This window comes from Ursus arctos, unplaced genomic scaffold (genome assembly GCF_023065955.2).
Source record: "Ursus arctos isolate Adak ecotype North America unplaced genomic scaffold, UrsArc2.0 scaffold_28, whole genome shotgun sequence".
Classification (NCBI taxonomy): Eukaryota; Metazoa; Chordata; class Mammalia; order Carnivora; family Ursidae; genus Ursus; species Ursus arctos.
Window position 1 is genome coordinate 34,995,474 of NW_026622963.1, and position 15,809 is coordinate 35,011,282.

The 15,809-nt window shown below is 50.8% G+C and overlaps 1 protein-coding gene across 7 annotated transcripts in view; it reads right to left on the minus strand.

The window, feature by feature from the left end:
• Window positions 1-15,809, minus strand: part of FSD2 (fibronectin type III and SPRY domain containing 2) — a 46,917-nt gene that overhangs the window by 14,006 nt on the left and 17,102 nt on the right. For 6 of the 7 annotated variants that reach the window (XM_048220504.2, XM_044388436.3, XM_044388435.3 and 3 more), the window contains 8 exons: window positions 10,928-11,577; window positions 10,696-10,791; window positions 8,920-9,150; window positions 6,786-6,808; window positions 5,671-5,792; window positions 3,440-3,595; window positions 1,055-1,189; window positions 240-390 (listed from right to left, as the gene is read on the minus strand). In XM_048220504.2, coding sequence (XP_048076461.1) covers window positions 240-390; window positions 1,055-1,189; window positions 3,440-3,595; window positions 5,671-5,792; window positions 6,786-6,808; window positions 8,920-9,150; window positions 10,696-10,791; window positions 10,928-11,577 — 1,564 coding nt within the window. The remainder of the gene's footprint in view (window positions 1-239; window positions 391-1,054; window positions 1,190-3,439; window positions 3,596-5,670; window positions 5,793-6,785; window positions 6,809-8,919; window positions 9,151-10,695; window positions 10,792-10,927; window positions 11,578-15,809) is intronic. The other variant, XM_044388438.3, reaches the window with a different exon arrangement.

Consider the following 15,809-nt stretch of genomic DNA (forward strand, 5'->3'; position numbering starts at 1 on the left):
GGGGCTCGATCCCAGGACCCTGGATCATGACCTGCGCCGCAGGCAGACGCTTAACCGACTGAGCCACCCAAGCGCCCTATGTTCCAGCAACTTCTCATGAAAACGAAGCAGCCCCAGATTAAGGTTCCCAGTGTCCCAAACTCTGACCTTCCCTCCGGACCCCATGGATTTCCTGAGCTGTGTCACCGTGTCAGGTGTCAAGGCCTCTTGCACCCAGCAAACGCCCCCCGGTGACTCACTCAGTTACGCCCGACGCTTCGGGTGTTTCCGCCTGGGTCAGCTCCACCGTGTACGAGTCCACGGGATTCAGGTTTCCAGACTCCCAGCAGATGAGCGCGGCCTCTTCGCAGCTTCGTATCTCTTTGCTTTTTATAACGGGAGGGGAAGGCGCTGGGTGCAGGACAAAGGGAGAGATGAACAGCCATTCTGCTCACACCCAGCCAGTGTGCCCAGAGCCTGGCCAGACAGCACGACCACTGTCTTTGCACAAAAGAGATTCAGTGCAAGAAGAAGCAAACCAGTATCTCTGTCTCCCCAACCCCCGGCTGAATTCCCCAGTGTGATGGTATGTGGGGTCTCTGGGAGATAAGGAGCAGGACATCTCTATGACAGCGAGCCCAAAGAGCTCTGTGGCCCCTTTCTGCCGTGTGAGGTCTCCGAACCAGGAAGGCTTCTCATTAGACACTGAATATGCTGGCACCGTGACCTTGGACCCTCCAGCCTCTATAACCGTGAGCAATAAACTTCTGTCGTTTACGAGCCCCTGGGTCTGTGGTGTTCTGTGATGGCCACCCAGGCGGACCAAGACACGGGGCATCCCGCTCCCATGTTCCTCGAGCAGAAGGGGGTTGAAAGGTGCTACGGCACTGTGATTGTGCGCAGGGCTTTTTGATATTTTGAGACCAACTCTGAGCAAATGTTCCTTCCACACTAGGAATACAGATTTGGTGTATTCAGTGAAAGAAAACTATACAGCTATCCCTGCCCTGCCAAATCGAGGGCCCTGCCACATCTAGAAAGCCATGACTCCTGCGTCCCAAGTGGGCCCCATTACCTGTCATGTACACCGCACGCTCACTGGCGGGGCTGGGGCCAGCCCTGTTCTGAGCTGTGACCCAAAATTCATACTGGGTATTTGGCACAAGATCTGTCACTGAGCAGTAGGTTTCTTTGACAGTCATTGTAAACTCTGGAAAAAAAGAAAAAAGACAAGAATTCAACTCCAAAAATAGGCCAAGTAGCTCCCCATGAGTTGTGCTGACTCTCCCTGTAGCAGGTAACAAAACTGGCCGCAAACCCCTCCCATCCCTGGAGGTGCACTCCTCCGCAATGTGGTTCGGTTTTCCCTCCATCCCTTGGTGGGCTCAGCCGTGGGACTTGCTGTGGCCAACGGGACAGCAGCAAGCAGGATGCTGGCAGGGGCTCAGGAAAAGCCAGCGCACAGGGGCTTGTCTTCTTGCTGCTGGGAACACGTCCAGTTCCGTGTGAACCAGCCTGAGCCAGCTCCTGGACAATGAGACCAGATGCCATCCAAGTCATCCCATCCATCGCAGCCGTGTCCCCAGATCAGTAAGGAGGCCATCCCCGACCATCCAGCCCGACCCAAGCTGGCCCAGACCAGAAGGATAGCCAGCCAGCTCACAGAATTAGATGAAATAACAAATGTTTGTCATTTTAAGCATCAAGTTGTGTATATATGTGTGCGGTGGGGTGGGGTAGGGTATTGTTACACAGCAAAAGCTAACTGATACACCTTCCAGCCTCCTGGAAGGCAGCGATAACTCACGAATCCACCGTCTGACAACAGTTCCTTTATTACAAAGTGGCCTGTTTAAAAGATCTTCACAGATTTGCCAGGACACAGCCCACACACACTGGCTTCTTCCGTGAGTCTGCCGGGAGTAGCAACGGAGTGGATTCATGACAAGAGCTGGGCTTAATCAGCTCTGGCTTCTTGGTCCCTGACCTCCCTTCTAAAATCTTCCTCTCTCCCCACTGTGTCCTCTCACCCTCACTGTCTGCTCCCCTTATTCTGACCTCCCTCAGCATCACTTAAACTTACCTTTCCGAAGAATTCCCCTTCCTGGTATGATGCCAAGTGAAACAAGTCAATCAGAGAAAGACAATTATCATATGATCTCACTCATATGTAGAATTTAAGAAACAAAACAGAGGATCACAGGGGAAGGGAGGGAAAAATAAAACAAGATGAAATCAGAGAGGGAGACAAACCATAAGAGACTCTTGAATCCGGGAAACAAACTGAGGGTTGCTGGAGGGGAGAGGGGAGTGGGGATGGGGTCACTGGGTGATGGACATTAAGGAGGGCATGTGATGGAATGAGCACGGGGTGTTATAGGCAACTGATGAATCCTTGAACTCTACCTCTGAAAGTAATAATACAGTATATGTTAATTAATTGAATTTAAATTAAAAAAGAATTCCCCTTCTTTCCTGGTCCCTGGGCAGAAAAACCGTCCTTGCTTTCAGCACCTAGAACCCTCCACCTGCCTGGCCTGGTACAAGGAGCACAGCTCTGTGCCAGGTGCCTGCAGACTTGACTCTTGTCCTGCTTCTGCCAACACCCAATGTGTCCCCACAGACAGCTCGTTTCCCCCCGGGGTCTCTGTCTCCACGTCCATAAAGTGGAAATCCCCAAGGCCCTCTCCCCCAACCTCACTCTGCCTCCATGCACACAGGACAGGCCCTGCCAGGCTAGCCTTGGTTCTCTGATTCCTCCAGGGGCTCAGCTGGGGCTCCTCTACTGTCTGACCCTCTCTTCTCAACAGATAAATGGCTTATCTGCTATGTGGGGCGGGGGGAGCAGCTACCCCAGGCCTAGCCCCATACCAGCCAGCTCCATTTCCCCAGGAAGAGGATGGGCCGCTCACAGTGGAGGTGAGGGTCCGTTCCCAGGAATCTGCTCAACCTGGGGACGTGGGTCTGACAGCAGTGGCCCGTCCAAGCTGCAGAGGCCCCCTCACCCCTCACAGGGGGGTGCAGGCTACCCTTCCGGTCTCTACCAACACAGGGTTGCTCTGAGAAGAGCCAGCCAACCCTCCCGTCGCATGCTAGGCCCATCAGAACCCAGACAGCCCAGCTGGGCCTCCTCAAGGTAGGACGTCCCCACCCTTCCTGCACACAGTGCAGCCAGGGACTCATCCCAGTGGCAACACTGACCTGATAGCTCTGTCTACACTCCAGACACCTTAGCCTGGTCTTGTGACTCTCTCCAGCCAACTTGCCTTTCTCGCCCTTTCTGCCATGCTCCCCTGCCTGCATCAGCTCTCTAGGTAGTTCCCAGATCATGACGGCTCCAAGGAGCTGGATGCGCCGATTCACCCACCTCTGCCCTTCTGACTGCTGGGAAGGCAGGGCCCTGGCCTCTGAAGGCCCTCAGCCATTGCAGAGCACGAGTGTGCTCTTGGCAGAGCCTCACCTGCTTGGTCCTTCCCAGGCGAGCTGTCCTGCACTGGCCGGTAGGACAGCTGATAGCTCTCCACGGTGTCATCGGAGTACAGACTCCAGCACACTCGGACGGAGGACCCCGTGGCAGAGTTGGGGGCCTGGGGGTTTATCACTGGAGCAGAAGGAGCTAGACAAGGAAAAGGGAGAGGAACAAACACAAGTGAGGAGGCTGACGTAGACGTGTGGGATGGGAGTGGCCCCGGTCACAGAACTACTGGTCCCCTGGCCCATCTACGGGCTTTGGAGGTGGAAGCGGCAGCCCAGGTTGGACAAGGTCAGGAAGGTCAACCCTCCCAAACTTGAACCTGCGAGCAACTACCAGCTTGTCCATTCCTGCTCTGGCAAACCCACACAAGTGTGGGGGCGGAGGGCTCAGTGACAGGGACTAGGGCTGGGGTGTGGTCTGCCAGACCTGCCTTAGGTCTGGGTCCTTTGACCCCTTCCACGCCATGCAAAGAGGCAAGACAGCCAGGACCACAGTGGTGTGGCTACAGCCCTGAAGTGAGCCATGGAGGGAGAGAAGTCTTTGACAGGGAAGCTCTGCTTTCTTTAGGGACCCATCCAACAGCCACGTCTTCGTTATAACGAGAGAAGACTGGGTTGGGTGCCATTGTGCTTTTGAGAACCACCGTCTTTAGAGTCCATCTACTGAGTCAATTTGTTTATTCTCTGCAGGTTAGGACTTCTGCCTCCCTACTCCCCCGACTCACACATAACTAGGAGACACTCCTGGTTTTTCCTCCCTGACTCTTCTCCCACGGCAGCACCTCCCTCCAACCCGGGCTTGGTGCAACAACCTTCACTTCTGATTTTGACACTGCTCAGTCCGGGTAAGAGCACAACCAAACTCCAAGGAGTTTACTTAGCCACAGCTCAGCCCTTCCTCTCTGGAAAGTCCTAACATGACAAAGGAGGGGAGGAAGAGAAAGAACCCGTATCCCCAACTGACCAAGTTCGGGAGGGACAGCAGATGTCCTTCTATACCCTGCAAGGAACAGCCCCGCAGCAAGAAGAGCAGGAGCTGCAGTGAGAAGGGGGGCGGCCCGGGGCTTGGGACCCGCTCGGGAGGCTCCATGCAGGCAGGAGGGGGATGGTCTGCACGGAACCTGGACTAGGGGGGGAGGTGTCCGCGTGTCTCAAGCACTGACTTGAGTGACAGTGCCTGTCCTCCAAATTCCGGGGCCTGAATATTTGGGCAGCACCATCCCTAGAAGGGGAAGGGATCATCCCATAGACGTCATAGCTCAGTGAAATCACTGCTTGAGCCATGAGTCTAAGAATGGCCTCCAAGTTTTATAATTAAGGATGTCCATTACAGTGTGGTTTCTAGGGAAAAAACCTAGAAACATCCCAGCATCCAATCCAGTTGAGGATTAAATAAACAAACAAAGGTATAGACCCACTAAAACGATGTCATAGAAGACCTTATCGGCGCAAGAAAATATTAACCATAATTGGTTTGATTAAAAAACAAGGTTACAAAACAGAATAATTCCCTTTTTATTTTAAAAAATCTGGGTAAAGGAAAAACCTAAAATGATATATACAACATTTTGACAATGGAGTTGGGTGCTGGTGAGAAAGAGAAGGTGAGCAGTCAAAACAAAAACAGCTGAATTATAGTATTATTGTTAGAAATAAGTAATCGCAACAATATGTTTAAGAGTTATCTTGTACCATGTAACGTGTTATACATATATCACCTCACGTAACTCTCACCGTATCGCCGGGAGGCATTATGATGTTCATTTTGCGGGAAAGGAAACCAAGACTCAGAGAAGTTAGGCAAGTTGTCCAGAGTCACACAGCTAGGAAGTGGCAGGCCTGGGACTCTCACCAGCTCCATGGGATTCTGGAGCTCATCTCCTAGCCACTGTGCTACTCAAGTGAATAAAATTCAGGCTACTTACTTGGAGTAACTCAGGCAGGCGAACAGGTGTTTATGAATCTGGACAGGCTATAAACAAAAGGTATTTCAAGGCTGCCCGAGGCCTGATGTTGGCTCCCTGGAAAGTGAGGTAGGCACTTATCCCGGGGGAGGTCAGCCTCTGCTGTCCCCCTTACAAGCCATAAAGATGTGAAATTAGAGTGAAAGAATACTTGCTTCTAAATCTTTATGATTTTTTTAGCCATCACAATGGCTAACTCAAAGCTCAGGGAACTGGAACTTTGTGCGGGGTGTACACACAGGTGAATGCGCACCTGGGATGGTGTTAATGGAGCCCATTAGCTGTTCCACATCAGAGAAGTCCAGAGTCTGGTCTTCAAAGTCAGGCTGTGTAGAGATCTCCACATCTGTTTCTGTATTCAAGAACTTCCCAAGTCTGTTGGTATAAACAGACACACCAATGAGGATGAAGGGACACACTCCTTAGGGTGGGTCTACTGCGCTGGGTCACTAGCAATACACGAGAAGGGCCTCTTTGCTGAATTTTTACTTCTTTATTTTAACATGCTGCTGGTTGCCTTGGGCTATCTGCTTTCGTGACTGACCCAGGACATCTCCAGTGGGGATGGGTGGGACTGATCTGTGCGTCGGAGGGGAGGGGAAGGGAGGGGGTTCAGCTGGGGGCATGCACAGGTGCTGATCTGGAAGTTCCCGTCCCCACATCACCCCAGGCCCCAAGATGTACAGACTCTGAGGTTTCTTTTCCATGGGGCCAAGCATACTCAACCTGCTGACGGTGGATGGGGGCTCTGAGTGCTCTTGACCCTGGCAGTCACAGGGTTTGTGAGTGGCAGGGGCAGAATCTGAAACCGGGTCTGTCCTTTGCCAGAACCTGTTCTTTTAACCCTTATGTTATCAAGCTTCACCATTCATGTTGCTTTACAGACATTGTCTCATTTAATTCCCATAAAACTATTCCTGTCTGCAGATAAGGAAGGTGGGTCCTAGGCTGGCTGGCCTTGCCCAGGGTCATGGGCAGGGGGGGTAGCAGGATTTGAACTCCTGTCTGACTCCACGATGTGCATACTTTCTGCAGTGCATAGTCTGGGTTCTGGCACAGCTAGGGGATGCTAGGGACACTGGATCCTGGTTCCTCCTGGTGAACGGAGGGGCTCATGGAGGAGACCCGACCACGCGTTTGCTGGCTGGGCCTCGCCATACACTCCCTTCCAGCCCTGGGATCCTGAGATTCAATACTAGTGGGTCCTTGTGACCCCCATCTTCCCTCCAAAGCCAGTGCTATTTGATCTTAGGGGCAGACACGAAAGCTGAAACCGGGACCATATACCCAAGGGGAACTGAGTCTATTTGGAAAACTAGAGGAAAAAGGAACAGAAGAAGAAAATATGTTTCAGTACAAAAGTATTACCTGTCAGCCATAGCCACGGCATCCTAAAAAGGAGGAGGAAAAGGAGAAAATATCAAACTGATTTTGGAAACAAATTTCTTGCTTGCGTATAACACCCAGTGCTCCATGCAATACGTGCCCTCCTTACTACCCATCACCGGCCTATCCCATTCCCCCACCCCCTCCCCTCTGAAACCCTGTTTGTTTCCCAGAGTCCATAGTGTCTCGTGGTTCATTCCCCCTTCTGTTTACCCCCCCTTCATTTTTCTCTTCCTTCTCCTACTGATCTCCCTGCTATTCCTTATGTTCCACAAATGAGTGAAACCATATGATAATTGTTTTTCTCTGCTTGACTTATTTCACTTAGCATTATCTCCTCCAGTCCCGTCCATGTTGCTGCAAATGTTGGGTAATCATTCTCTCTGATGGCTGAGTAATATTCCATTGTATATATGGACCACATCTTTATCCATTCGTCTGTTGAAGGGCATCTCGGCTCCTTCCACAATTTAGCTATTGTGGACAATGCTGCTATGAACATTGGGGTCATATGGCCCTTCTCTTCACTACGTCTGTGTCTCTGGGGTAAATACCCAGTAGTGCAACTGCTGGATCATAGGGTAGCTCTAGTTTTAACTTTCTGAGGGACCTCCACACTGTTTTCCAAAGTGGCTGTATCAACTTGCATTCCCACCAACAGTGTAAGAGGGATCCCCTTTCTCCACATCCTCTCCAACATTTGTTGTTTTTTGCCTTGTCGATTTTTGCCATTCTAACTGGCATAAGGTGGTATCTCAGTGTGGTTTTGACTTGAATTTCCCTGATGGCTAAGCACTGGCTGTTACACGCAAACAATGAATCATGGACACTACGTCAAAACCTAATGATGTACTGTATGGTCACTAACATATCATAATAAAAAATAATAAAAATTTCTTTTTCGAACTATATAATGATATAAACACATTTTAAAACTTGGAAATGAGGAAAAAGAAAAGCGGCAGCCATGCCCCCCACTCTAACGAGACCCCCCCCCCCCCCCCCCCCCCGCCGAGGCCCGCGCTCTGGCTCCGAACTGGACTGGGCGTGAGCAGCCGGGGAACTGGACTCGGCGTGAGCACCCGGGGAACTGGACTTGGCGTGAGCACCCGGGGAACAGATGCTCTTCCGCACGGCCGGCCTGAGACCGCGTGACAGCTCCTTGAAGGGGAACGCCATTGTCTACGAAGCCGTCCCTCTGCTAGCGGACACTTCATCTGTTTCCGAGGTTTCATCGCCACAGATATCAGTGAGGACGCTCTCGCACACACCGCGTTCCGCACATCGGGATCACGTCTCAGATTCAGCGATACTGTGAGACCAGTGGGTCACGAGGTCTGCGTCTCGGGGGTTCTCACGGTGCCTGCCGACTTGCCGTCCAGCTTCTGTCGCGGGCCCCTTGCCCCGAGCAGGAGCACCAGCAGGGCAGGAGCGGGAAGGAAGTGCTGCTGGCTTGGAGGGGCGGCCACGGGGCCCGGGGTCAGGGTGAGGCCGTATTTGGCAACTGGGAAGCTCTGGCAGCTGAAGGCCCCTCCCTCACAACCCCGACACCACAACGACCCGAGAGTCCTGTGGGACCTTGTGAAGAAAGGGGACCCCACCTCTGACCGAGGCTGAAATTCCCATCGCCTGGCGGCATGGGGCCTTGAGGTCAGAGTTAACTGGATTTCGAGGAAATTAAAAAATGGGTGTTTTTTTTTTTGCATGTTTGAATTTATAAAGATTTAAAATTGCTCCCCTTGTAACTGGAGAGTGAGAGGTGGCTTTTAGCCTGGACAAGCTCCTCCCCGGGGCTCCAAGAGGCCACCTGAGGTGATGAGAAAACTCTCAGAGTGCTGAGTTGCTCGGCTCCCGGCGACGGGACGGGTCTCTGGGAGAGAGGAACTGAGGCTGGTGGAGGCCTGAGCAACGGCAGAGGGAAGGGGTGAGCCAGCCTCTCACGGCAAAGCTGCGCGGAGACATGCGTGACCAACTCGTCATCATGAACATCCAGGAACCAAATGGAGGCTGACTGCAGCGGTCAACAGTAACGCCTCCAGGCAGAGAAGAGACACTCTAACCTGCCCCAGCCATACTGTCACGTGGGTTCATGATCTCGTGTCACCTCATGACTGACCTTGATGAAGTCAACCTTCTCCTCATGGCACATCTCCTCTATGGTTTCCATGAGTTCCTTACAGGTGTCGAGGTTTTCCCCACAGCTGACAAGCTGTCCATACAAGGCTTCCAACTTTGCTTTCTTTTTCTCCCCTAGAGCTTGTATCTTTTCTTCATATTTCTGAGCGAGTGTTTCCAAGATCTCGTTGTAATGTGACTCAAAGTTCTGTTCTTGTCTTCCGAAGTTCTCCTGTAAGAGGGGTTGACCTCAGCCATCATCTCAGTGAATGTGGTGTGTCGGCTGCAGAGCCATTGGGGGCATGGAAATGTATCCAGCCAGAGATGTTTAATCACCTTCCCTGGGTCTTATCACCTCTTGCCACGATGCTGGGGTGGGTGCAGTGGGAGCTAGGACCAGGAGTCTGCGGCTAGAACCCCTGGGATAATCTCAATGAGGAGCATGGCTTTCTCTCCTGGCAGCATTTTGCACCCCTCCCCCCTCCCCCCCTCCCCCCACGCCACCCCACCTCTGCTGTGGCCGCTGCATCCTTGGAAGATGGTCAGTGAGGAGTCAGCCTGCCACTGCATCCTTGGACCTTAACACGGAGATGTTTGCCCTGGGATATGCCCACTAGCTTTCCCTCCTGAGCCCCGAACATCTCGCAACACTCACCTCTGCTCCCTGATGCTCGCATCACACAAACACCAGAATCACACAAATCCTCACATCCGCTAAGAGAACGATGACAGGGAAGGGGAGGGAGGGTTGTGGCCAGATGGCACTGTCTAGTAGACGAGGATGCACAGGAGGACAGAGGAAGGCTCGCAGCAGTATTAGCCCTGGGGCACAGCAGATGAGTCCTATTCACTCAAGCCTGCCAACTACCGGGCCTCTCACTTAGGCTGGAAGGCCAAGCGAGCTCTGCAGCTTCTGACTGATGCCAGCCTCACAGACAACAGAAACACTTCCAAAGAAGAGGCTCTTACGAATGACTCGGGGAACAGTTGTCGAGCATCTTCTAAGCGCACAAGACTTGCTCACGATGGCACCGGTGCTGGTGTGAAAGGGAAAACTCAGAGTCCTCACTGGGGGTGACTGCCTTCGATCTGACAGAGAGCTGCCAGTGCGGGTGTAGGGAGTTCTGTCCAGGGGGCTGCACACGTCTCCCTCCTACCACTACCTTACGCTCGTGCCTTCCCTGTGCCCTGCATCGGGGATTAGTGCAATAGTCCCCCTCCCTCGTAAGTTCCAGCTTCATGGGAGAGGGGCCTGGGACTGAGCTAATTCATATGAGGTGCTCCTGCGGATACAGTCCGAGGCTGTATTTATTCACAGAAGCAGAGCATCCGCAGGGAGAGAAGGGGGTGGAGAGTCCCCTGATCTCGGTCCTGGCGAACCTTAGCTGGATGGTGAGGCTGAGTGCCGGCAACACCGCGGTGCACCGTATACCTAACAGGCTCACCCAGGGGACTGTGACATGTCGGTGACGGACATGGATGGGTATGGATCTTACGAGACACAGATAACAGCTGGGGACTCGAACAAGGAAGGATGGGTGTCTTGCAACGCCTGGTCAAGGCTGGGCCACGCAAGAGCCCCACCCTGCAGCAGGGCTGAGGCTAGAAAGACAGAGGGGAGCTTCCCGTTCAGGAGAGAATGCGGACAGGCAATGGTCCCCTGGGAGGGTGTAGTCAGGGCAGATTCTCTCACACCTGTCCCAGCCGCTGACCCGGGGAACCTGTGGCTGGGGTGTGGGTCTGACGTGTGTGACAGGTTCACCACGCCTGCTCTTACCTCCACCGTGATGAAAACTTCCTCCAAGTGATTTGCAAAATTCTCCATCTCGATAATCTGCTTTTCCAGTTTGAACATGTTTTTGTGGATTTCATCCTAGCGAACAGAGGAACCCAAGGAGACGTTAGCGTACTTCTCTCTCTTCTGTAGAGGGCCTTTGACGTTCATTCCCTGCCTGCCTACCTGAGACATGCACGCACTACCCACAGAACGACCGAGGACACCTGCTTACCTTGGCGCTCTCCAGTGCCTTGCTCAGTGGGGTCACCTCGTGCCCTCTGTGTTCGTCAGAAACCTCCACCGCCCTTACTGGAGCTTTGCAAGTGACGGAGAAGACCAGGGCGGCTTCGTCCTCGTCCTCCTCCTCGGGTATGACGTAGCACTCGTACTCCTCGCTGGCTCGGCCATGCGCGTACCTGTAGGCCTCTCGCAGCTCCCGGCTGGGGCCGGCGGCGCCCCAGCCCGCGTAGCCGTGGTCCTCGGCCTCGACCCCCAGTCGCCAGTCCCTCTGCGCCCCGGCCGCGGCCAGCTGCGGCCGATGGTCCAAAACCTCCATGTGGGGCGCGTTTCTGTCCGCGAGCTCGGCGCCCCACTCGCCAGCACCTCCGAGCACGTACAAATGGACAAGCTCGTCCACCTCCTCCTCCAGGTCCCTCTGGGCCTTACCTGGGGCCGCCCACCCGGGCTCGCCGCTCATCTCGGCGTGCACGTCTCTTCCCGTCCGCGTGTGTTCTTCTGGGAAGAGGTCCAGCCGGTCTTCGGAGTCATACAGATCCATGGGGTAGAAGTGGAAATCCGGGGGAGCCCCCGCGGCCTCCTGGTCCATGGCGCCTCTGCACCTGCCGAGTTCCTCCCACGCGGCTCCTACAGGGCGTCCGGGGCCTAGGACACACGAAGAGGGAGGAAGCCCGTTTATGAGGCCACCCCAGTGAATGGTCATTGCATTGGGCTCCACTCACTCACAATTAAAAAAAAAAAACAACATCGTCTGAGCAGCTCCGCTGTGGTTTTACTTTGAGCCATCTACAAAGAGAGGTTTACTTTCTCCAGGAAGGAGGGGCTTTCTAAGCTTAAAGGGGACCAGAAATGACCAGAGAAATGTCACTAGGTTCCTCTCCATTAAAACAGAGGACAAATAATGGGAAGTGTCTCAGGCAAGTATTACTAAACAAATAGTATACATTGATAGAAAAACTAAGATCTCAATAAATTAGTGTGCAAGGACAATTCACTAAGTAATCACTTGTGCAAAAGCGTCTGGGAAATGGTGCATCCTTATGAGTAACAGAGAACCAATAAGTAAGATGCCACTTTGCCTTTCCAGTAAGCAGATATTTGAGAGGATAAGAAGGTTCCCCACGCCTGGGTAGGGTACAGCCAAGTGGGTACTCTCCCATACTTCGGGTTGGAAGGTACACTAGCCCCACCTTCCTGGAGAGCAAACTGAATAACGTGGATCAGGAGCCTTAAAGATGTCCCCACTCTTTAAGCTAGTAATCCCCATCAGGACCCTGAAGGGAAATATCCAATGCAGGGGGAGACTGTTTCTATACAAAAATATCCATCACAGATTTTTTTTTGGGGGGAGGGAGCCCAACTCGGGGCTCGATCTCACAACTCTGAGATCATGACCTGAGCCAAAATCAAGAGTCGGACACTCAACTGACTTAGCCATCCAGGTGCCCACAAAAATTTTAATGACAGCAAACAAACAAACAACAAATTGTAAAGCCCTAATGATTAGGAGAACAGTTAAGTACACTAGGATATGCGTGCTCCATAGAATATAATGCAGACTTTAAGATATTAGGAAGAGCAAATGATGACTTGGAAAAGACTTACAGCATGATGTTAAGTAAAATAAACAGAATACTCATTATACAGAGACTATGATGTTTACTCTTTAATGGAGGTACATAAATTCTAGAAAGAAATAATAAATGGTAGAAGTAAATACAACAAAGGAGCAGCTATTACTTACTGAGCACTTTTACTGTGTGCTTTTTCTGTGCTCAGCGGTTTATAGGCATACCCCTGTGTGGTAGGCACTGCAATTATCCCCATTCTGCAGATGACAAAACTGTGGCTGAGATGGGGTATTTGGAGCAAGGTTGTATGGTGAGGAAGTTGCTGTGCTGGGATTTGAACCTTAGTCTGTGTGGTGGGCATGAGACTGCACCTGACAGATGTCCAGCTACAGGGAGCTTAGGTGACCAGCTGTTCGGCTGCACTCTGAAAGCCGTCATCACATCGCATGGAGGACACACTTCCCACGGGCATCTCCGTCCAATGACAGAGTGCACCAGGGCTGCGAAAGCAGATCCATTTCTGCTTGACACAAAACTCCTCCGATGGTGGATTTTGGCTGGAGGACTCCTGGACAGCCTTCCCAAACCTTCCTTAGGGTGCAAGGCACACTGGGGTGACTCCTCCACACCATCCTTCCCTCCCTCACGTGCGGCCGGAGTTGCATCACGGGCTGACAGCTCTCTCAGCCTCTCCTATCTTCCTCCCCATTTTATCTCAGACCAGGGCTTCCCCTACTAAAACCCTGGTGTATCGAATCCTGTTTGGTGCCTGCTTCTTGCAGGACCTGGATCACACAGTCTGTTGGACTCCAAAGTCCCTGCTTTCTTCTTGGCACATAACTGCCATTATGTTAGATTACTTTTTATAATAGTTTTACTGATACAGAATTGACATACCATACAATTCTCCTGTCAGAAGAGTATAATTCAAGAGTTTTTAGTATATTCACGAAAACAAGCAACAATTACCACAGTCCATTTTAGACCATTTTCATCCCGTCACAAAGAAACTCTGTACTCTTCAGCTATCACCACCCACATTCCCTCCTTTCCACCAGCCCTGAGCAACCATTAATCCACTTTCTGTCTCTGTTGATTTATAAATGGAATCATATAATATACTGGATTCATATAATAGAATCATCTAAATGGAATCATATAATATACTGTCTTTTGTAACTGGCTTCTTTCATAGCATAATGTTTTCAAGATTTGTCCGTGTTACGGCATGTGTCAGCACTCATTGCTTTGTAGAGCTAGATAATATTCCATCGTACGGGTATACTGTATTTTATTTATCCATTTATCAGCTAATTGGCATATTTCCCTTTTTTTAAAGATTTCTTTATTTGAGAGAGAGAGAGAGTGTGTGGCAGGAAGAGGCAGAGGGCAGAGGGAGACAGAAACTTCAGCAGACTCCCCACTGAGCGTGGAGCCCAGCGTGAGCCTTGATCTCACGACCCTGAGATCACAACCTGAGCCGAAACCAAGAGCTGGATGTTCAACCGTCAGCACCATCCAGGCGGCCCTGCATATCTCCCTTTTCATGTGGCTTGTTCTCACCTTTCGACTATTATAAGTAATGCTGCTAAAATGTCTGTGCACAAGTTTTTGTGCGGATATGTTTTCATCTCTGTTGGGTATATACCTAGAAGTGGGGTTGCTGGATCATAGGGTAACTGTGTTTAGCTGAGGAACTACCTGTTTTCCAAAGTGGCTCCACCATTTTACATTCCTACCAGCAGTGTATGAAGGCTCCGATTTCACCACATCCTTGCCAACACTTGTTATTATCTGAATTTTTTATTATAGCCATCCTGGTGGGTGTAAAATAGTATGCCATTGCGGTCTGCCCACTTTTAACTGGGCTATCTGTAAGATTTCTTTACACATTCGAGAGACTAGTCTATTATCAGATAAATAATTTGCAAATATTTTCTCCCATCTTGTAGGTTGTCTTTCTACTTTATTATTATTATTTTTCAAAGACTACTTATTTATTTGACAGAGACAGAGAGCACAAGCAGGTGGGGTAGCAGGCAGAGGGAGAGGGAGAAGCAGTCTCCCCACGGAGCAGAGAGCCCCATGTGCGGCTTGATCTCAGGGCCCTGGGATCACGCCCTGAGCCAAAGGTAGACGCTTAACCAACTGAGCCACCCAGGGGCCACCTTTTTAAAAACTGTTTTTTAGGGGGCGCCTGCGTGGCTCAGTCGTTAAGTGTCTGCCTTTGGCTCAGGGCATGATCCCAGGGTCCTGGGATGGAGCCCCACATCGGGCTCCTCCACTGGGAGCCTGCTTCTTTCTCTCCCACTCGCCCCGCTTGTGTTCCCTCTCTCACCGGCTGTCTCTCTCTCTCTGTCAAATCAATAAATAAAATCTTAAAAAAAAAACACACCTGTTTTTTAAAAATTTAAGTAGTCTCCACACTCAACATGGGGCTCAAACTCATGATCCCGAGATCAAGAATCACACTCTACCAAATGAGCCAGCCAGGCACTCCCATCTTTATTGATGGTGTCCTTTGAAGCACAAAAGTTTTTAATTTTGATGAAGTCTAATTTATTTTTTCTTTCGTTACTTGTGCTTTTGGTGTTGTATCGAAGAACTTTTTGCCAACTCTGAGGTTAAGCCAATCTTGCATTCCTGGGATAAATCCCACTTGGTCATGGTGTTTAACACACACACACACACACACACACACACACACACACACACGTTACTGGATTCAGTTTGCCGGTATTTTTTGATGAATTCTGCATTCATATTCCTAAGAAATATTAGCCTATAGTTTTCTTCTTTTGTAATGTCTTTGTTTGGTTTTGGTGTCAGAGAGATACTGGCCTCACAGAATAAGTTGGGAAATATTCCTTCTCTTCTATTTTTTGGAAGAACTTGTGAAGGATTGGCATTAATTCTTCTTTAAATGTTTGGAAACTCACTAGTGAAGCTCTCTGGGCTTTTCTTCATGAGTTGGTTTTTTTTTTTCCCTTTATTATTAATTCAGTCCCTTTATTTTTTATAGTCCTATTCACATTGTCAATTTCTTCTTGAGTCTTTTGATAGTTTGTGTCCTTCCAAGAATTTGTCCATTTCATTTAAGTTACCTAATTTATTGGAATACAATTGTTCATGGTATTCTTTTTTTTTTTTTTAAGATTTTTTTTTTTATTTGACAGAGATAGAGACAGCCAGCGAGAGAGGGAACACAAGCAGGGGGAGCGGGAGAGGAAGAAGCAGGCTCCCAGCGGAGGAGCCTGACGTGGGGCTCGATCCCACAACGCCGGGATCACGCCCTGAGCTGAAGGC